The 22,543-nt window shown below is 43.7% G+C and overlaps 1 protein-coding gene across 1 annotated transcript; it reads left to right on the top strand.

The window, feature by feature from the left end:
• Window positions 1-10,955: 10,955 nt before the first annotated feature.
• Window positions 10,956-22,298, top strand: MDM2 (MDM2 proto-oncogene; the record flags this gene model as incomplete). The annotated part of the gene is made up of 11 exons (XM_079533218.1): window positions 10,956-11,083; window positions 11,132-11,204; window positions 12,618-12,692; window positions 13,049-13,182; window positions 14,048-14,097; window positions 15,098-15,165; window positions 15,307-15,400; window positions 17,893-18,053; window positions 18,839-18,994; window positions 20,305-20,382; window positions 21,729-22,298. The coding sequence occupies 11 exons, from the start codon at window positions 10,956-10,958 to the stop codon at window positions 22,296-22,298; spliced, it is 1,587 nt and encodes a 528-aa protein (XP_079389344.1).
• Between the last annotated feature and the right edge of the window lie 245 nt (window positions 22,299-22,543).

Here is a 22,543-nt window from a genome sequence, read left to right as displayed (position 1 = left end):
ATTACATTAGGATATGATATCCTTACTTACTAGCGGAATTTAACATCTGGGGGCTATGAACAAATGAAATAAACTTTGGGACAGACTTCTGCAAAAGTGGTTTGCTGTGATTGGGTTGTAGCAGGGGAGGAAGCCATAGATAGTGGGCTCTGAGAGGCTCCACTTGTGTTGAAAACTAGAAAGAAAACCTAGCAAAAATGGAGGGCTGATATCCATGCATAGCATAGAGAACACCATAACGTTTTCTTAGTCTTATTGGATTTATAGTTTTGGTCTTCTTTAAAATAGTTATATGGCTGCATGGACCAAGTGGACAGTGATGTGTGACTACTGCTCCCCAGCTGCTTGTGGCTTGTCCTCTCCTAGAGACCATTGTCCTTTCCCATCCACGTCAGCACGGAGGAATGTGTGCCAGTGCCATAGTTTCATCTGGATGCAGCCACTTGAGCAAGAGCTTAGCGTGCCAGACTGTGATCTGAGCCCACTGGGATGTGGGCAGTGATCCCGCCCTGTAGTGTGCTGTGGGGGCGGTAAGCTTTGCTAAGAGAGGAATCAGCAGAGGGAAGTGATGTCTGGAACTGGAACAGCTTTACTTGCTCGAGCTGCTTGATCAAAGCTATATTAACAACAGCAAATCTTGCCTGCTACTAGGCAAAGAAATATCAAGATCATAATTTTGGAATTGTGTGGGGAGAAAGCTTTGAAGGCAATGCAAAGATTTAGCTGCATGATGAGAGATCCTCCCTTCTCGCTCTTGTTAAATTGCTGCAGTAATATGTATGCATTTGCTATCAGTAAGAAAACTCTCTTAAGCAGCTGCGCAAGTGAAATGCAAAACACACAGCTGAGACGTGCTCTCTGGATGTCAGGATGTGCACTGCCAAAGAAGCTCTCAGAGAAGAGAACAGGTTTAGCTTGAAGTACAGAGTGAGCTATAAAACAGAACAGTCTGCAAATTCCCATCAGAAGTGTCTTTGCAGGTATAATCAGCCCAACATTCCTTGCAAAGAAAGCTTTCAGCTTCCTTGCAACACAGGAATAGGTGGGTAGGGCAGCATGTAGTCTTCTCCTTACACAGCACTTGAGGGCAACTTCTGGGAATTTGGTTCAATCTCATGAGATACCGCAGGGATTATCAGCCCCAGTGACTTACCACAGGTAGTGGCAGGACACCCAGAGTGTGGTGAGGTGATAAGGGAAATGCCACTGAATGTCTCTCTGCCTTTAGAAGGGATTATTCCTGGGCCCCATTTCCATCTCCTGGTCTCTGCTTCCAGCTGCGTGTTCCTTGTGATGTCTCATGCCTATCTGACTGCATGGTAAAGCAAGCTGACGTACTGGCGGCAAATAAAAGTAAACAGCCTGCTGTTGAATCAGATAGCTCTGTGGTCAAATGAGCCAAAACCAGCTCCCAGAAAAACTTGGCTGGGAATTCACAGCTCCTGGCAAGACCATTGTGTGGAGTGTTAAATGAGCTCAGGACATGTTTTCAGTGCATCACTTAACTAAGGGAGATAGCTGTGTCAATCCAACAGCCAGCAGTGAGGACATGAGGAAGGGAATAGGGCAGCTCCCTTTTGCAGTGGTATGCTTTGAAGTCAATCGAGCTGTCTGCATATTGGCAGCACTAGTACTATGCCTAAGCTAGCTGAAGCAGATCCTGCCGTTTCCCTGCCCACCTGTCTGCCACCATCCCAGCTGTGACCCGGCCCAGCCACTGTGGAACTACTCAGGACTACGTCAGGGATCTGAGCTAACTGAAAATACGATGAGCAGAGGTGGTATGCAGATAGTGTGGCTGATGAGGGATCAGGGACAACAGGCCCAAGTCAATAGTTCCCGGCAGCTCTACTTGCCTTATCTAGATATAGTGGCATCTCCTGCACTGCAAGAGTTAAAGAGCAGGAAAGGCAAAGTATTTGCCAAAAGGGATGGTCTGTATTCCACCAGGCCTTCTTCAGTAAAAATTGGAGAAAAGCAAATATTCTCATGAATCTTCTAGATACTGTCTGTTGGTGTAGAAAGCCACTTATGTGCACTCACACATACGTTACTGCACTGCATTTCTGAATGTGTTTGAGGCTTATTTTGTCTATGCAAGGTAACTGTGGCTTGTCTTCTGACAACCAAGTTGGTCATGATGTAGGAATCTCTCTCAGATCCAGAGACAGGTTTGGAACTTTTCCCTCATGAGTAGCACTACCATGGTCCATTACTCTCAAAATGTTCTCTCATGCTGTGCCATCTGGCCTTGGCTCATTTCTGAATGACATGATTTTAAGATAAGTAAGATGGGTCAAAAGTCAAAATCCAGTGCCTGCATATCTCTCCTGATACACGAGAAAGGCAGAAGGAGCTGCCAAGGAAAAGTTCACAGAATCAAAGCTACCATAGATAACAATAATGAGATGGCTGATCTAATCTGGGTGTTGAGACAGACTCTGTGAAACCAGCTGAGTGAAAGAATACCAAAATGTCCATGGATGTGCTTGCTCTGGAAGATAAGAGAGAATTGAGAAATTAAGCCTTTAATAGACTAAAACAAAGCATAGAACAGATATTCATTGTGAGTTTTTCTTTTGCAGAGCTCAGTTTGTGTCCTGCTTTTACAGTGGCATCAGCGGGTTTGTGAAAGTTTTCTGCATTTATTTCCAAGAGCCTTTCTTTGCGTGTTTAAAATGGAGAAAAAGAAAAGAACAACCTTTCTCCACCAGATGGCAGAATCACTCACAAGCCATTCCGGACAAAACTTCGAAAGTCTGCATGTTCTAAGGCTAAGTGAGGCAAGCTTTGTAAATAGAGCGCTGTCTGTTAGATCAGCTAATGTAGCCAGGGGAGACGGCAGAAAAACAACCTTAATGACACCCTTCAAAAATGCATATACCAGCTGGATTTGTATATCCTCTTTCCCTGCAAACCTTGCCTTGCTGATAAACACTGTGGATGTTATCCTGTCCTTTAGAAAGAGGTTTCAATTTGTAGAACTGCAAGGGTGGGGATTCCCCTTCATTTTCCTGTTTCGTATTTAGTCAGAACCAAAAACTTATTCTGGAACAAAACCAAGTCCCCTTCAACTACTACCCGTCTTGCTCAAGTTTCTCTAGCACAGCTGGGCTCATCAGAGACCTCCCTGGGCTAAAACATACAACACACTGGCAGCCAGCACCAGGTGACTTTCAGACAGGAGCTGTGAAGACTCCACAGTAAAAAAATAAAAATAAAATAAAGGCAAGGTGTCAAATATATGGACATTAAAACAGTAAAAAAGAATAAACCCTCCTGCACTGTACTTCTGAGTTAATCCAATTGTAGAAACGTTTTCAGATGTAACTAGAGAAATGAGGACATGCAAGAGTTAGTCTTGCATGAGAGTAAATCAGCTTACAAGCTCTTGGTATGAAACTACTTTTTAAGGGTTGAGAGGGCATATATTTAAACAGACTGTGAAAATACTACCAAAATATAGGGGACAAAGAGACAAAGAATATGCAAGTAATGAGAGAGGCACCAAAGGAGGCAAGTGGAGAAACTCTGAGGTGTACATAAAAGATCACTTGATCTCCAGAATGTCCAAATCCTGCTTTCTTAGTTTCTCACTGCAGCTTTGAGGGTGGAAAACATCTACAAGAGCTTTCCCCGTGATTCAGGAGAAGTCTGTAACTGTCATATACCAGGGCTTTGTCACCCCAGTTGGCACGAGCAGATTAATCATCCAGGCTGCAATAACAGAACTGTGTTTATGGTGTTTATGAAGATTTCAGAAGGCCTCCCAGGAACACTCAGCTGTATTCTTGGCCAGCTCATTTCCCTGTAGTTGTAGCTGAAAGGCCTGGGTGCCTACCATGCTTATCCCCTCACACATGGCCTCATACATTTCCAACAGAAAAATGGTTTTATTCTGAGTTAGATTGCTGTTGAAGGAGAAATAATTTTTGCAGAAACCTGTAGATCTTCAGGGACATTTGCATGTTCTGTTATAGCACAAAAGTATTTCCTGGTTTGTTCTTCCTCACCAGTCATGGTTCCTTAATTCTGGGAGATGAGGTTCAGTCCCTACTTCCCAGGCCCTTTCTTAGCAAACACCTGAATAGGAAAAAGGAACTCTGAGATGTGGTGTGAGCAGCTGCAGAATGGGAAATGGATACAAATGACATTCAAGTGAAGGCTAAATAGGTGCTTTCCATGTTTTAGTGGCAAGGGACAAACCTTGAGGACAGATGGAAGGAAGAGGTCCCAAACGGACCCATTAAGAACATCAGCAAATAAATCTTTGTATCACATCTTTAACATTCACTAACCTGATGACACCGTGTTGATAATGCACTTAGACAATCCTGGCAGGTTTTGGCAAAGAGAGAGCAAGATGATTAGTTATGTTCTTTGTGAAGATCCAAGTATGTGTAGGATGCAGGAAGTAAACCGCATCATCAGCCATAAATAAAAATGAAAGATGCAAATTCTAAGAGACTTCAGAAATATAAACCCTTTGCCAGAAGAAATTTGGGAAAGGATCACTCAGGGTGAAAGTGCAACTACATGATAACAAGGTTGTATGAATATTGGGGCAGTTGAATAAGTTCTACGTACATTCTCTTCCTTTTCAGATCTTTCTTTTGATCAGAATGTTAATACACCACTGGAAACACAATAACAATCATTATTAATAATAACAACAGTACTTTACTGCATGTTCATTATGGTTTGCAAATTTAAAGATTAAAAGACAATGTGCTTCAGGAAGACTGCCTCTCCAGTATACCCTGCTTCCTGTACAAAGCTCAAGATGCCCGGGGTACAAAGCGCTGTATCACAGCCTACTTTGCCAACGAGGCACAAGGGAAACTTGGTGCAAGTTTGTCCATAACTGTCTGGGATTCATCAGTGAATTTATTTTGTACTCTCCCCTCTTGTCATTTTTGTATTTATGCTGACTCTAGACGTAGAAAGCCTACCTTTTCTGTGTCTTTCTTCCTATCAGAAGTCTTTCAAATCAAATAGACGCCATTTTGAAGGGAAAAGGGCAAGACTGGAATAACCACTGTCTGGACAAAGAATTACATGATAGTTTGCTCGTTGACAAAGAAAGCAATGCAGTGTGTGTAAGCTCACAAGCTTACTATTAGCAGTCCATAAATTGCCGTCTTCTTGATTTGGGTCTCTGCTGGAGTTCAGGTTGATTTTCTGACTGTGATTCAGGATGTTCCAGGACATCTGCAGATTTAGACTGCTAGTTTCACAAGGTGAACAAAACATCAGTCAGAAGAGTCCATACCACTACAGACACTGAAATGATTGAACTAGCACTGGAAGAGCTCCTTCCTAGCAGAACTGCAGAACCCTTCTCTCACGCCCTGTGGTGATGGTACTGCTCTATCAGCCCAGAGAGAGCCTTTGTACTTCTGTGGCCTGACAGTGTTCCTTACTTAGATGTGGTTGTTTCATGTTTGTGCTAAAGCAGGTATTCATTCACTGGCAGACAACTGGGCAACATAAAAAACTTCTCTTCTTGCTAAGCAACAAGTAGTTGTAGCAATTAGATGGTGAGGCGACATTTCATCGGGATACACCTGAATATAGATAAAAAAGGATGTAGGTTTGATAGCCAGGAAAGCAAGGTGATGCTTCAAAAGGATGACTGAGCTGGGTACAACATTTTATTTCAGGATATCTATGCATCCATGCCTGGTCTGGAGGAGTCCTAATCTCAAACAAGTTCAGAGCAAACTTATCTCAATAAACCCATTTCCAGCATAGGCGTTGGAATGCGCTCTGTAGATTCATAAGGTAGCCTGTTTGTGATGGCTAGGGACTCCTGAGTGAGATTACTCACATTAACCTTCAAGATTTCAATAGGAAGCTGCCCTAGGGTGGGAAAGGCTTTCAGTAAAGTGCTCCCAACGACTTGGCTAACTGCTGGTATTGTTTCACTCCATGTATGTTAAAAGCTGTATTTGTAAAGCAATGCTTTCAAAAGCAGAGATCAGTCTGATACCAGGAGAATGGTGACTTTGTAATTCACATGCCACCTCTATCGTTAGCAGAAGGGAAATGCAGAGGCTTCTTCAGAAATGGGTAGCTCATTGTGTGCAATGTAAAATCATACAGCGAAAGGGCTGCACCAACCAAACATTACATTGTGGAGCAGAACACAACCAGGTCTGCAAGGGAGGGAGTTACAGCAATTTTAAGTTCTAAAATAAAGACTGCTATTTCTTGTGTAATACGCAGCTCGAAAGCAGGAAGGAGAGCAGGCAGGAGACGTGGACAAATACATCAGCGGGGCTTGGACAACGGTAGGAGATCCACGGCCAGACCACAATGCAGGGCCTGGTTAAGGAGCTGCTTGTGTCATGTAATGTAACGCCCCGCGGGCCTCTGTTGTTAGCAACGAGCAGTTGGAATCACGGCCAGGCAGTTAGGATCCGCTTATTATCTTCCCCCCCCCCCACCCAAACTGCAGCCTGACTAAAACAGCACTGTCAGGCTGACCTCACCCCCAGCCAGAGTTCTGTCTGTCTGTATGGCTCTGCCCGTGCGCGGCACCTCGAGCAGACGGCGCTTGTTCTGCCCACTTTGTTGGTAGCCTTTCCTGGAGCGAGGCTTCCCTGAGAACATTTCAGAACGTGGATGCACTGCGGGGCTCCTTGGGAGCTCCTGAAAGCATCCATCTTTCACACGAGCTCCGTATGCAGCCTTCTGGGTGACCCCCTGAACAGACTGACATCAGAATGACCGTGGAACCGAATTAATGAAACACTTCTAAACTCAACTGGCGCCGTCCTAATCTGCTTAAACGGGGCTTTCTCTGATGTAATTAGAAGCAAACAAGTCCCACAGAGAGAGAGGTCGCTGCATTGATCAATTTTCACAGCTACAAGTTGGGAGAGCAAGAAGTGGTCACATCCCAGCCGCGTACTTCACCCCTGGTTAACAAGAGTAGGAGAAAAAATGGATTTATTCTATCACTCAGTGATAGCTGTCACCAAAGCTGCTGGGAGACAGAACTCCTTCCTAGGCTTCTTCTTTTCTGTTCTCCAGAATCACTCCACGAGCTCCTTTCAAAAGGGAGGACTGAGCTGAATACTAGAGAGAGAAAAATAGAAGAATAAAAAGTTGCATTCCACATTAGACATTGGGCACCGCTCAGTAGAAGTTGCAGATAATGGGTTTATAATTTTGCCAGTTTTTGACAGCATACATTACTGTTCTGTTTAGTTTTGCTTCAGTCTGACTGAGCTGCTACCAAACAAGAATCAGATTTGGGCAGGCAGTCAGACGCTATGCAGGTCTGCCAAAAGCATGGAGGAACGTATATTTCGAGTAAACAAAAGCAAAACCAAAACCTGCTGTCTTCTGATGTGGCCTTGGTTCGGCTCCAGGTGTTTTTGGGGCTGCTTGCTTTTAGTGCTCACAAGAGCCGTGCTGCCTGGCTGCAGAGAGTGAGAGCTCCTGACCAGCTGTCAGAAAAACCTTCTGCTTGGCACTGCCTTTGTCAGTCCCCCTGAAGTAAGGCTACGGTTCTCAAAATGTGGAAGGTTGTATCTGGCACAGCTCCTGTTTAACAGCAAAATACAGCATAGCCTTCCCTGCTTAACAGCTGCAAGAGCACTGAGTGTGCTGTCTGTGTTCTCCCAGCTGCTGAGCCTTCCCCTTGATTTCCACTTTGCATTACTGTGTTCAAAATTACCCCACAGAAGGCTGCATCTCCTTTTCATTTGCACAAAATTTGGATGTCATTTATAGCACAAAGTTTCTGATGGTACTGACTGACCTCTGTAGCAGTACAGGTCTTGGCTTAGCAAGTCTTAGGGTTTCTCTAAACCATGTTTCCTACATGTGCTTTTTCTTACACAAGAGAACAGGAATGTCAAGAAAGAAAACAACAGAATTCTTTCTCTGATATTTATACAGCCATGCGTGGACCCACTGAGCGGCACGCAGGGTCGTGGCTGTGGCAGGCAGCCCTGCAGTGAGCCTTGCTGCAGGCACCATCTCAGCATCCTTTTTCCTCTGTCCTTTCCCTTGCTGTGTCTGACAGTCAGATCACAGGTTTCTGGCACACTAACAGAGATGCTAAGAAAGGACCCATCAGCAGAAGCTCCAGAATTTTTTTTGTTTTGGCCTGGGAGCAGTTGAAGGATGGCACAAGAGGTTAGCCCAGCTGATAGCCAAGCAGCAGCAAATGGGTTACAGAGCAGAACTGAAGAAACCTGACCACCTGTGCCTCTGACCATCTTGTGGGAATATCAGGCCATTTCAGGCATATGCTGAGTGTTGTCTAGGCAGTACATGAGGAACGAGTCAGGACATGTTGGAAAAATAAATCAACTGGGATGAGGAATAAAAATCTGAAACTGAAGTTTTTTATGGCTCATCTATTCTTGTGAGTTGGGCATCCCTGCAGCACAGCAACCCATCTTTCCTCTGGGAAATGTGCTTATAGGTAGACCGGATCCAACTCAGAAAAAATGATTTAGCTTGCAAGCATTACATGATGAAACATCTGTATGTAGAACCTGAATTTATACTGATATGGATGTCGTAGTATGTTAGCTACCAGTGATGTGAAGTGGGTATCTTCAGTTAACTACAGCTGCTCCAGATACTATCTGTAACATTAGAAATAAATTACAGAGATATTGAAAACCTGTGGCATATGGGGTCTTATTGTAGACCCTTTCTTTTCTTGTCTTTTTAGGACCTTGGCATAGTGGGGAAGTCAGTTCTCACCACTATACAGGCTTATTACTCACCCTTCATAAAACTTTTAGTTATACTTGTCCAGAACTATCAGGTGTAAGAAAATAATTGTGCATGTTGGTGAAACAGCATCTGCCGTATTAGTGACAAATGGGACAAAAGTGGTGCAGCATTACAAGTCAGAAAATAGCCATTATCTCTCTAGCAAAGCATAAACAGCATATTTTACCTAATTAAGCCTCTCCTTCCTCGAGATTAGTCTGTTTGAGAAAAGAGGCAAGGTTGACCTTGGAGCCAGATAACAATTCTAGACAGAAACTGCTTTTCTTTTTTCCCCGTCTTAGCTGTTAATAGAGCGGTAAGAAAAGTTATTCCTTCAAGAATCACAACCTAATCACAAATACACCGGTCATGACATGCTTGGCGGAGAAGTGGAGAAACAAAATAATAGCCACCAGTTTAATACATCTTGGGCTATATTTATGTAGAAAATGTAATGCTAATATAAAAAAATCTTTATTACCACACACCTTGAGCAAAATGATGTCATGTTTAAATGATGGTTCGGTAATGTAATATGTCTTCAGAAGTGCCTGATGCCCCATCCCTGGAGGTGTTTAAGGCCAGGCTAGGTGGGACCTTGGGCAATCTGATCTAGTACTTGATCTAGTGCCTGGTAACCCTGTCTGCAGCAGGGGGGTTGGAACTTGATGATCCTTGAGGTCCCTTCCAACCCAGGCTGTTCTGCGATTCATTTTATGAAATACTTTTTTTTTCAGTTCAGTAAAATACATTATGTATGTACATTGCTTGTCTGCCACATAAGGACAAGATGCAGCACTCAGCATTAAATCTACTCACTGTAGCCATTCCGTTCTATCACATTTTTGCAGAGAAGTTATTTTCTATTGATGACCAGACTAGGAATTCAGTAAGGATCTGAGTAAGTTGTGTGCTGTGTTGAAGCAATCAGATAGCTAACTTTGCTGATGGCAGGACAAGGCACTTAAAACAAGGTCTGTTTGCATTGATGCTAATAGGGACAAGCACGGGGAGCAGACCTGCTGCAGCTTCTCAGCCGTCCCTCACTAGGCCTTGAGCTTTACACTCTACATGGACAGCAAGCTTGCTCTCTCTCATCACACAAACACTTCAATGTAATAAACCAAGGCTGGAATTTTTCGGAGGTGCTGTTGTTGCTGGAAATCTGTGTTTGGCCAGTGGACAAGTCCAGGCAATTACCCACTGCTTGTCGGAACAAGTTAGTTGTCATGGGAAAGCAGCCTCACGGAGCTGCTCTGCTGCTGCCCATCTTCACACACCGTTCGCAGCATTCTTGTTCCCTAACAAACCTTTTCTCTCTTCAAAGATAATTCTGAAGTGTCACTGTGGGCAAATAAACCTGACAATGAGAAAAGGGAGACAGACTGATAACCAATCAGTCCTGATTGAAGCGTGGCCACTAATGAGCATCCACCCCAATGACATGCTCCTGAATAGCCTCATGTTCAAAATTAGAGTGAGAGGGGACAGGAACGTAGCTCACACTGCTCATTTCTCTAGGGAAGTAATATTTCCTCCTAGTTTCCTAAATATCAGCAAAAAAAAAAAAAGTGGCCAAAGTGAGCACTGCTAATCAAATCATCACCCAAAGGCACGGTTGCGTTTTAGCCAGGCACGACACTGTTATCTCCCTGAACGCACCAGGGCTGTTAGCAGGACCCTCTGCCTTTATTAAGACGGAAAAGGCGGCAGAGCGAAACCTTCCACAACAGCCCTTCCCTCAGCGCCGCTCCTGCCGCCCCGCGGCCCCGGCGCCCCGACAGCCCCGCTCCTGGGGCACCGCCTGAGGGCTGCGCGCGACGCGGCCGTTGCCCCGCGGCCGTTAGGGGGCGCTGGAGGGGGGGGGCCGCGCGGCCAAGATGGCGGTGTGGGGCGCGGAGCTTGCTGCGGCCTCGTAAGGCCCGCGTTCCTCCGGGCCGGGCGGCGAAGCGGGCGCGGCTGGCGGTGCGTGGGGCCTCGGTTAGCTAGCCGCGGGAGCCGGGACGCCGTTCGGGCGGCCGCCTCAGGGCGGGACGGAGGGGGGCGGGCAGGGAAGGTCGGAGCGCGGCCTAGGCGAGCGGCGCGGCTTCCGCCCGCAGGCATCGGAGAGCGGGGACGGCGGGGGGCGGCCTTCCCCTGCGCCGTGCCGTGAGTCAGCGGCGCTCCACCGCCCCGCGGTGACTCGGCAGCACCGCGCCGGGTCATGCTCGGACATGTCGGGCCGCGGCGGCCGTAGCCAAGCCCCGACTTGCCTCCTGGCAGCGCTATATAAGGGCGGCCCGGCCCGCATGGCCCGGCTGTCCCGAGCCCGGGGCGCAGCGCTGTGCGGTCGTGACGTATCGTGACGTATCGTGACGTGAGGCTGCGTCTGTTGTCCCCTCGACTGCAGGCAAACGTGCAATACCGAGATGACCTCCCTGACGGACGGCTCTCCTGTCAGCGCCTCGGAACAGGAGGCTCTGGTCAGTGCTCGCGGGCGGCGGTGCGGGGACACGGGCACCTTTCGGTCCCGTCTGTGAGAGCGGGGCAGAGCGGAGCAGAACCGAACCGCCCGCGTGTGGGGGGCCGGGGAGCCGGGCGCTGTTTCCCGGAGCTCTGTGGCGGGCAGGCTGCTTGCTTGGGAGGATTGGGCGAGCTGAATACGAGTTTCCTGGCGAAGCGGTTCAAAGCGGGTAATGAGCTCTGGATGATGGGTGTCGTTCGGGGTGTGGGAAAGCCATCGAGGCGCAACTGAGGGTTTCAAATTTGGCGTTTTCGCTTTCGGTTACGCCGGGCTTTGTAAGGAAGCGTTAGTCCGAGCCCCCAGCAATGCGCGGCGCTGCCCAGGAGGGCTGCAGCGGGGTGATGCCTGCTGTGCGCTCCCCACGTGGGGAGATTCTCTCCTCTGCTTATATAGGAGGGTCTTATTAGGGATCCAGAGGCGTTTACACTCCCGCACGTTTTCTTTCCTCGCCCCATAAGTTAGTGTGAGCTTCCTCTGTGAAGCTGCCGTGTCCTGCGTGCTCCAAGGAGCTGAAGCTTTTAGAATGGGAGTGAGTAGGCACACGGTGTTGTCTGCAGGCTTTTCTATGCATGATTCTTGCAGCTGATCTCTTGCTAACGCACTAATGCTTGGTGTTAATTGTAGCAAATGTTTGAAATGGAATATAGGGAAGCTTCCCTTCTTCCTTTAAAGATTTGTTCCTTGTCTCGTGTTGTATTGGGGGAATATTTTAGGATAACTAAAATTAGCCTGGACACAGAATCGTTGTGCTGTTGTTAAAGTGGCAGTGCTGTTAAAGTGGCAGCGCCGAGGGACTTCCAGCCGTTTTCATGCAGGCACCGTGCTTGCAGTTGTGGCTGCCCTGCAGCTGGTTCTCATCCCCTACATTGTGCTGGCACAGCTGTTTGGAGGACAGCACAGTGAATGGGATCAGCCAGAGGGAAAAAGGGGAGGGGGAAGAATCACTTGGGAGCGTTTTCTCCCTTTGCTCCAGGAATTGTTCACAGATTGGCTGTGGAGAGAAATGCTGGCCCAGCCTGTGGGAGGGCACTGTGGGTGTAGGAGTGACTGAAATACTACAATGGGAAGAACGAGGTCTGTCTGCCTGTCCCAAGTGATGAGATTCAGGGGCAGAGCTGGCTGCCACGGGTGAAACCACAGCCTCATACAGTGTCATGGGAACCTGATCTTTGCTTTGTCTCTTGCACTCTGGACCTGAGAGTCATAGAGATCTTAAGTTTAACTTTGCAGAGCCAAAGCCTTGGATAGGTTATCGTGTACGGTGTGTCTTTTATGTCAGGTTAATGTAGAAGAGGGAAACCAATCTGTGTTTATCTGTAGAGCTGTTCAGGGAATAATTGCTGCATGATGTTCTGTTTTCATCTCCACACAGGTTAAACCAAAGCCACTGTTGTTGAAGCTGTTGAAGTTAGCTGGTGCAGAAAAAGACACTTTTACTATGAAGGAGGTGAGAACTTTTAATTAATAAAAGTAGATTGCAGTAAATACAGGGAGATTGTTTTTCTGGTTTGACTGATGGGGAGGCAGTGAGGTTCACAAACAGTGTTGAAACAAGGTATTGGCTTGAATTTTCCTGCTCAGTTGGTAGGCACTGTTTCCCAAGTTTCTCAACATCTACAAAAACTTCTGTCTGTCCTTAGAATAACAGACTTCTTAGGTAACAATAGGTGAAAATGGCAGCTCTGGTGGAGTTCTGGGTGATCAAAGTAAGGGGAGCAAATCACAGTTTAATGTGTTATCTTGTATTTGATCTTCAAAGAGCAAAACCTCTGTATGTGATAATGTCTGTGGTTTGTTTTACAGGTAATATTCTATCTTGGACAATATATTATGTCTAAACAGTTATACGATGAAAAAGAGCAGCATATTGTGCACTGTGCAAATGATCTTCTTGGGGATTTATTTGGAGTAACGAGCTTTTCAGTAAAAGAACACAGGTAAAATGGAATTCCTTTCTGAGAATCTGGTTGTGAAATAATGGAGACCGCAATTTGTACGGCCTTGTATTAATTCTTTATAGCTTGACAAATGGTAAGGTCTCCTTCCTAATTTGTCACTTGATGTGGTCTTTTTCTCTGAACTAACCTTTGTGTCCGTAATGAAGAAATCCCAAACGTTCCACACATTCGCAAGTGTTGCAGTAGCCTCAGGCAGACCATCCCAAGGTGAAAGAAAATTCTCTTCTGTAATGTAACAGCTGCAAGGGGATTGCAGAAACATTTAAGACCAGACTGCTGGCCTGATTTATGTGAGAAGGAATGTAGGCTTTGGAAGTCAACAGCAGAGAACAGTAGTATGTAATCACAGTGTGTTCTCTTAGCCACTAATCAAGCCTTGCTATAGTATTTTAACATTTCTTTTGAGTAAATTGCTTGTCTTGCCAGACTGTGCAGATTATCAGAAGTCCCATCCGAAAAGCACTGATTCGGAATTCCTCTCGTTAGAAATAAATGTTGATTTGTTAGGGGCTCTTTGTGGAAAGGATTGTGACTTTTCTGCTCTCTGTCTGAGTGCATTTAGAAGCTAATGCTCTTTCGACTGTACTGAGATGGATAAAAACTCTTCCTTTTCCTTTGAGTGAAACAATGCTGAAAGTGCTTCAGCACTTCACAATAACTGTTTTCTACACTTGTCATAGGAATTGCCTTGCTTTTTTGGGCAATTTCCAATAATCACAGTTGGGGGGGGGGGGGGGGGGGGGGGGGGGGAAGGAAGAACTTTTCAGCAAAGTGTGGAATGTGTGTATGAATAAGTAAAGCTAAAGTAGCTAACCTGCATCATCTTTCTTTATCCCCATCTAAGGAGAATATATTCCATGATTTCCAGAAATCTGATAGCAATCAATCAACAAGGTAAGCTAGTCTGGGAGAGCCTTCTGTTTGGGGAAATAGCAGGAGAGAAAATGTAACTCATGTCAGTGCATCTTTTGTCTGGTAATCAGATGGCATCTGCCTCTCCATAATTAGCTGCTGGGCCTTATGCACTGGTGGCTGCAGTGCTCACAGATGAAGGCAAATTAAAGCAAACAGTATTCCTTTGGGGGATTGGGAAGGTTTTAAACTAAAATTTGGATAATGTTGTGGGATTTGAACCAGATGAAGCACAAACAGGACTCAATTAAAAAGCTGCTTGCATTTCTTATGGCTAAAACTTTGTGGTGTTAAAGGTTTAATTCCAGAAATGAGCTTTGTGAGCTTGTGCCAACAGTGAAGTCAGAGCAAATGCTTTCTGTTCTGTTAGTGTTCAGTTTTCATTTCCAAAATGGAGTGACGTACTTTTAGAAGATAACACTGTCAACACTGAGTTTGTTGTTTTTTTTTTTTTTTTTTTTTTTTTTTTTTTAAAGGAAAAAACCATACTTAAAACATTGATAACTTTTCTGCAGCGTAAAATACGTTAGCTGTAATTTCTGGTTAATATAAGTAGTGTAGCAGAAGTTAAATAGTGGAAGCTGTTTTGTGAACGGGCTTCTAAATCCATACTACAGCACTCATTGGTTTTAATTTTTCCTAAGGGTGCACTTCCAGCTGCTGGGGGTGTCGTTTTAAGGGCTGTTGGTATCAGTCCTTATGATAGCAAACTTAAATTTAGACAATTTTTCTTTGAAGATGATTGATTAATTCGTAGTCTACCTGGTCATAAGGATCCATAATTAACAACAGTCTATGTTTCTTCTGTTGAATGTCATTTAATTCAGTGTTCGTGTGAGATGATAGCTAGTAAAACATACTTCATAGGAATGTAAAAATATTCTGTATGTATATTCTTTCATCTGCAGAATTGCAGCTAAGGTACATTCAGTGAAGGGAATTAATAACCAAATTCAGTGCTGCTTTACTGCTTTGTTTTCAGACTCTACACTGGCTGTTCCACCTGAGGACGATGCCAGATTTCGACTTGAAAAAGAAACTGTTCTAAAGGTAATCTTTAATATTATCTTTTATGTTCTGAGATGTAAGTTGTTTCATTTCTGTATTGTCAATTGTTTGGATGCAGTTAGAGTAATTCTAACCCTCGCCTCATATTCCTGTGTGGGCTTATTCTGTATTTCTGTTAATCAGGAGTCCATGCAAGAGTTAGAAGAGAAGCAGACTTCATCGAATGCAACTTCCCAGCCAACAACATCTTCTAGGAGGAGAACACACAGTGAATCTGGTACGTGCAGATTCGTGATGCAGAGCTTTGAGTGTCATGACAAGGACATCCTGTTGCCTTAATGGCCTTGAGAGATGCTAACAGTGTTTCTCTGTTTGTCTGAACCAGAGCGTTCAGTCTAGAAGAGATATGCAATTCCTTGCACTGCTCCAGTATCACATTACAGTTTGGATTACTAGGAGGTGTTAGCGAGGTAGAAGAATTTGCCTTGTGGATCTACCCAAATTATTCACATCAGCAGGACTTAGTCAGTTGTGCTGCCTTCATAATGAGGACACTTCTGTTTCTATTAATGCAGTCAAGTGCATTCCAGGTCCCTTTGTAGACAACTGCAACACTTCACATTCTCTTTGCTCTTAAAGCAGCTCTCATTGGATTTCCATTGGTAATGGATGCAGTTGGATGTATTTAGGTACCTGACCATTCTTTAAGCATTTCATGACAGTCTGCCCACATAAGCATTGTATTTGTCTCCAGTTCTTTACTGTAGTTAATTAATAATGATTAGTAAATACATCTGCAGACCATGGAGTGTTTCTTCTGATAATTAGTAAATAAGAAGTTGGTCAGCAAAAACCTGTGTAACTTTAAATTGCTACATGGAGGTGTTGTGTGCAGTTGAACTTAAGTGCCGCCCTTTTGGATTCCTTACACGACTTTGTTTCATCACTTCCATTACATCATGAGTTGACACTTGAACTAACTGGGCAGTGATAACCTCCTGTCATTGCATAGGTGGTTTTTTTTCTTCAATTGCTTGGGAACATTTTAAAGTTCCTTAGTTTCTGTGTAGTGTTTCTTTTTTTGTTCTTTCTGTGTGTGTGTCTTCAGCATAGACTTCTGTATTATTGGTCCAAGAACTGTGCTGCTTTGATAAGCGGTTTGCACTAAATTAAAAGAACATTTTAATGTTGCAACAAAATCTGATGGAGGGATGGAAAGTCACAGTTAATCATCATCACCTGTAATATTTAGGCATGACCCAGAGCACGTAAGGTCCTGTGTTGTGCTTACTTATTGTAGGTTTGATTATTAACTCTTGCCTTTGCATCCGTTTATTAGTTTGTTACAACCTTAAAAGTTCTTTTAATATAGTGTTTTTATATACACTTTTTTTCTAATTTATAGGAAATCTTCCTTTTAAACCACTGTTATTGTTAAATTGTGATGGTAGCGGCTCCCTTGGAGCCACTTTCATAGTGTATAGCAAACTTGTGGTGGTACAGTATCAGTACAGCATGGAGCCATGGCAACTAAATGAGGACAACGATGGAGAGGAGCAACCCTTGGGCCTGGGGGCACCAAATTTGGTGGGGCTCTCAGGGCGGAAAAAGAAAAGGGGCTGAGCCAAGAAGCACCAAGGGAAAGTAAGAGAAGTCTCAAAGTATGTACAAGTGTTTTGTTCTCTTTTCTTTTACAATGAAAGATTCAAGACTTGGACACTGGTGGATTTTTTGGTGTGTTTCGCAGGGCCAGGTTGAAGTTGGACAATAGAGGGGGCGCGCAGAGGGCGTCTGTAGGGGACAGCAGGTTCTTAGTGAGGTCTGCTGAACCAAGTTGTCAGTCCTCTTGGGGAACTTTCACTCCACTGTGCATATATACTGACTTTGTAATGCTTTCTTACACATTTTTTTGTTATCAAACATTCTAAAAGTCAGTGGAGCTGAATTTTGATTTGCCTGCCCCATAAATGCTGTCTCCCTACTGCTTATGCTGCTGTCGGTTGATGTATCAAAACGTGGTGTATGTAAAAAAGCATTGCTTTTTGGCTTTCAGACTAAGCATATTTAATAAGTACAATTTGAAGTATTTTCATGCTTCAGTTTTTATATAGTATGTTAGCCTTGAAGATTTTCTTGTTTGTGTGTTGTCCAACTTATTTGCATAATGATGTATTTGAAGAATTCAGAGTAAATAGCACTGCATTTAGTGCTGATACTAGCTGTCAAATTTCTTGAGGTGTCTGAAACTTGAACCCAAACTGGCCTAGCACGAGGTCCTCTTCACACATTTGATCTGGGAGCAAGTTACTCATCTCCCTCCAAATTCTGGGGTGGCCTCATAAGCCCCCTGAAAACCTCTTTCTGTCCTCTGCCTGTAGAGGGGGTTAGTGCAATTACAATCCTATCTGTGTTGCTCAAAGTTAATAGTCTCATAAATGTCGTGTGTGAAAAGGGGTAAAAATGCTTCCAGGTGTGCAGTTATTTTGTTTCTTACGTGTGGAGGCTGCCACTTGAAAGCTATACTGGTGGCACAAATAGGGAAAGCCAGCCCCTGAATTGCTGGTTTCTGGAACGTTTCACATTTCATGGTGTTACTGTGTTGTCTTAAGTTAATTTCTGGTGCCTTTACTTAGTTCTGGATGATTTTAGTTTTCTCAAATTTCTTCTTACGTAAATTGTATTTTAAGCTGCTGTTTAAAAAAACAAACAAAACAAACCTGCACACTGCATAGATGTTTTGGAGTAATAAAGATTCTTGAATGTGCCCAGAAGAAAATTCTTCAGATGATCTGCATAGTGACAGAAGAAAACGTCATAAGTCAGACAGCATCTCGTTGACCTTTGATGAAAGTCTCTCATGGTGCGTAGTCAGCGGGCTGTGCCGGGACAGAAGCAACAGCAGTGATTCCACAGACTCTGTTTCCATTCCTGTAAGTCAAAATACATACTTGATTTTATTTCATTTGGTGGTACAGTTTGTAGTTACTGCAAGTGCAGATAAGCATCACTTTTGTAATTAATTTGTCTGAGTCTGAGGAAAGAGAAGTTAGGAGATGGGTGGATGGAATGGGATCTTTAATAGGTTTGTTGACAAGGCTGGAGTGAGCATTTTTAAAATACCAACATTCATCTGAATATTCATTAAAAACTAGGCAAATTCTTACTACTTGGCACAGTATGGGAGAAATGTCAGATACCTTTTGTTTTAAAATAAGTATTAGAGTGATGAAAGAAGAATTGAAATTGTAATTCTTCATCGCTATAGGCTGCTGGTAATTCCACTACAGCTTTGCTGCTGAAGACCTAAGCTGGTAGTATTCTTAGTCATATGCTGGATTCTGAATTACTGAGCGCAGACTGTATGCTAATGCTTTATTTTGCTGATGAAAAATAGAGAATTTAATGAACGTGCCAAAAGACAGCATGTGTTCTACACTTGTTAGGAGAGCCTTTGTGGAATAATAGTAGCACTCTCCATGGTGGCCATGGGCTGACTGCTTCCTCTATTCCAGAGGCCACAGAAAGCTTTCAGCTAGCTTTGTTTAGCCAGCTGTAATCCATTTGTCTCCTAAGTGCTGTTCCATCTAACAGCAGCTGTTCTCATGTCTTCCATAGCTACTACATTGTTTTATGTTTTATTATTTTCTCATCTTAACAGTGATGGTTATGGATGTGGTCTAGTGAGATTGAATGTGTTTTCTTTCGTTTCATTCAGGATCTTGATGCCAGTTCGCTAAGTGAAAACTCTGATTGGTTTGACCACGGTTCTGTTTCAGACCAGTTTAGTGTAGAGTTTGAAGTTGAATCTATTTATTCAGAAGACTATAGCCATAATGAAGAAGGACAGGAGCTCACAGATGAAGATGATGAGGTACTTTAAATTTCCTTCCCTCAGCTCTAAAAACAAAAAACAAACAAACAAACAAAAAAAAAACACTAAATGTTGAGATTCCAACAAGAAGCAACAGTAATTCTTCAGGTGTGCTACATAACAAATTGCATCCACATGTTTGATTCCAACTCACTAGTTGGGGTTGAGACTGTTCTTATATAATTAATTCTAGAGGCATTCATTTGGAACTGTTGGACTTTTGACAACACTTCATAGTGAATGGAAACTTTCCTCGTAATGGTTTGCTAAAGAGTTCTTGCTTCAGTGAATACGTACGTTTCATAGAGGCATGCTTAAATAAAGTTTTAGAAATTTTCTTTAGGAGGCTTGAAGACAGTGCTATAGGTGTTGTCATCATTTTTGAGAGATCTGGATACCTGGACTGTCACGAGGGAAGCAGGAAAATATTTTTTTTCCTGTGTTAGTTTTCTTTTACTTAAGAGCTGAATTGGCTCGTGGCAAGATCAGGTGAGTACCAAAGGCAGAATCAGACAGGGGCATACATAAGCATGATTCCTGGGAGAGAAGGAATGGGACTGGCTGTAGTGATTTACAGTGAGTTAGCGTGCTGTGGAGAGAAAAGACCGGTTTGCTTTGGAGGAGGAAAGGACTGAGGTGGTCCCTGCTCCCAACAGCAGTCAGTAGTGACCGTTACAGGAAGCTGCTGGTTGGAAGGAGCCTCTATAGATCACCCTGTCCAATCCTCCTGTTCAGGCAGAGCCACCTAGAGCTGCTTACCCACGCGGCTTTTGAAGACCTCCAAGGAGAAGGCTCCATAGCCTTTCTGGGCAGCCAGTGTCTGTGTTCAGTCAGTCACCTGTGCTCCAGTTGGTGCCCATGGCTGGGCAAAAAAAAACCAAAACAAGCCAAAACAACTTGGTTTAGTCATCTTCATGTCTTCCCTTCAGATATTTTTATACATGAATGAGTCTGTCCCCACCCTGGGCCCCTTTTACACCAGGATGAGCTGCCCCAGCTCCATGTTTCTCTTGTACTGGAGCCCAGAGTGGATACAGTACTCCAGGTGTGGCCCTACCAGCATTGAGTAGAACCACTTCTTTAGGAGTGGTTCTTCCTGTCTGGATGCTCTACATTTTTCTTCATTCCTAATGTGAAAGATTCTTCCTCATCCCCAAACTAGTCATCAAATTTTGTGGAAGTACTTCATAACTGAGAGTATGTGCATCATTTCTTGTTACTGCATTTTATTAAAAGTAGTCTTATCAGAAACCAGATTTTTAGTTGAATACTAAGTGTCAGTTACATCAGTGCTTTTGTATTTTTAATAGGTGTATCAGCTGACTATTTATCAAGATGAAGATAGTGATTCTGATTCATTCAATGAAGATCCAGAGATTTCTCTAGCTGTGAGTAAAATCTTGACTGGCAAAGCGTCATCAGTTGGGTGAGCTAACAGTAGGTGGAGGCATGTAGATGAATCCAAAACATGGATGTTGTGAGTGTGAAAAATGTTTTTAGTAAGTTTCCTGGTGCATTAAGAAAAATACTAATTTACAGTTTCTGTGTCTTAGAGGGGGGAAATTATTTTTGAGCCTAGATCTGCCTTATACAAAATGGAAAAACAAAACAAAGAAAGGGGAAAAAAAATCATTGTCATAATATATTATAAAAATGCTGCTCCTTTAAGTCATAATGTCTAGTTTTATTGTCCAGCCTGAGAGCCCATCCCTAGCACGGAGATGTGAGTGCACACCTGTTTGCAGAACAGTACTGTAAAATGATTAGATGGCTTTTAAGTTTTGTCAGAAGGTTCCTGGAGTGGGGGAGGAAGTTCAGGATTTTGGAGCAAAATATACAGGCATGAAAAAAATACCTGCTGTAATTTAAAAGCATCTTCATTTTGTTGCTCTTCATAGTTGAAGTTTGAAGAATGCTGTTTTGAAGAATTACCTGAAATGTTTGTTCTTTGATGGTCTGTAGACTGGGGGACTTAGCTAGCCCTGTGCTTTACAGATAGCAATCTGAAAATGTAGCACTGCTTGTGTGTGGAAGAACACCTGTACTCGGTTTTTAGGGATTAGGCTCTTAAGCTTTTGATGTTGCTGATGCTATTCAGAGCTCAAAGCAGAGAGCATTTCAGGTGTGCCAAATAAGAAGCTTTTTAATTTTTTCCCCTTCTGCGTATTGATTCTAAGGAGGTATTTGTCCTTACAAGCAGGGCGTGTCTTTAGTGAGGTGGTGGCTTATTTTTGGAACGGTGTGGAGGAAGCTCTGAGATGCAGTGATGCAACTCCTCTTTAATGGCTGGTGTTTGGTGCCGCTGTGAGCGACGCCCGGCTGTGTCAGAGTGCCCTCATCTGGCCGCTCTGCACACCAGCAGCTCAGCATCCCAGCTCAGCGTCCCTTCAGTCTCCACCGTTTTCCAGTTGCTGAAACTCATGGGATCAACGGCCATTTTGCCAGAAAGAAGTTTCTCAAATTTTGGCTAAGAAATAGTAAGCCAGTATTATTACACTTCTATTTTGTAAATCTACTGTAAGAGGGAAGAAAATAGGAAGTCGTATAACAGTGAGGCTATTTTAATCCAGGACCATAAAGCAGAGTTGGACACTGACTGGAATTCTTATACAAAATTGTTGATAGCTCCAAACCGCTATTATTTTAGCAGTAATGAATTCTGAATGATCTCTGAATACTTCAGTAATGAGCATTCTAAGTGGCTAAAGCTGTTTCATCCTTTAATTTACTATAGGACTACTGGAAGTGCCCTGAATGCAGTGAAATGAATCCTCCGCTTCCACGCCATTGCCACAGATGTTGGGCCCTCCGTGAGGACTGGCTTCCTGATGAGAAGAGCGATAAACTGGTGAAGAGCAAATCAGAAGGCTCTTTCCACCTGGAATCTGACGAAGGTTTTGATGTTCCTGACTGTAAGAAAGTGAAAACGGATGAAGATAAAGAACCAGCTGTGGAGGAGAATGAAGATAAAGCAGTACAGATATCTGAGTCCCAGGAAAGTGAAGATTATTCTCAGCCATCTACATCTAGTAGCGTGTTTTGCAGCAGCCAGGAGGACTTCAAGGAACCTGAGAAGAAAGAAATGAAAGACAAAGAGGAAGGTACGGAGATCAGTCTGCCTGTTAGCAGCATAGAGCCCTGTGTCATATGCCAAAGCAGGCCAAAAAATGGCTGCATAGTACATGGCAAAACGGGACATCTCATGTCGTGTTTTACGTGTGCAAGAAAACTGAAGAAGAGGAACAAGCCCTGCCCAGTGTGCAGGCAGCCCATCCAGATGATTGTACTAACTTATTTTGGCTAGGGCGATGGAAAGCAACAAAAGGAACTCATGAACTGGTACAGCAAATAAGAGAGTAAGAAATTATTTTTATATGCTTATTGCAGATGAATATTTTGGGTGTCTTTATGTTTGTTATGAAAAGTCATTGCTGAAGTAAATGCACTGGAGTTGTAAAGTTTAGCCTGATATTTGCTAGTTAATTTAACGTTGAACATTTTATATCCCTCTCAGTAGAAGTAACCAATCCCTGTTGGTCAGTGTTTGAC

The sequence above is a fragment of the Tetrao urogallus genome (assembly GCF_951394365.1).
Source record: "Tetrao urogallus genome assembly, chromosome: 1".
Lineage (NCBI taxonomy): Eukaryota > Metazoa > Chordata > Aves > Galliformes > Phasianidae > Tetrao > Tetrao urogallus.
The sequence above is the reverse complement of the archived record's forward strand: the minus strand, read 5'-3'. Positions and strand labels throughout refer to the sequence as shown.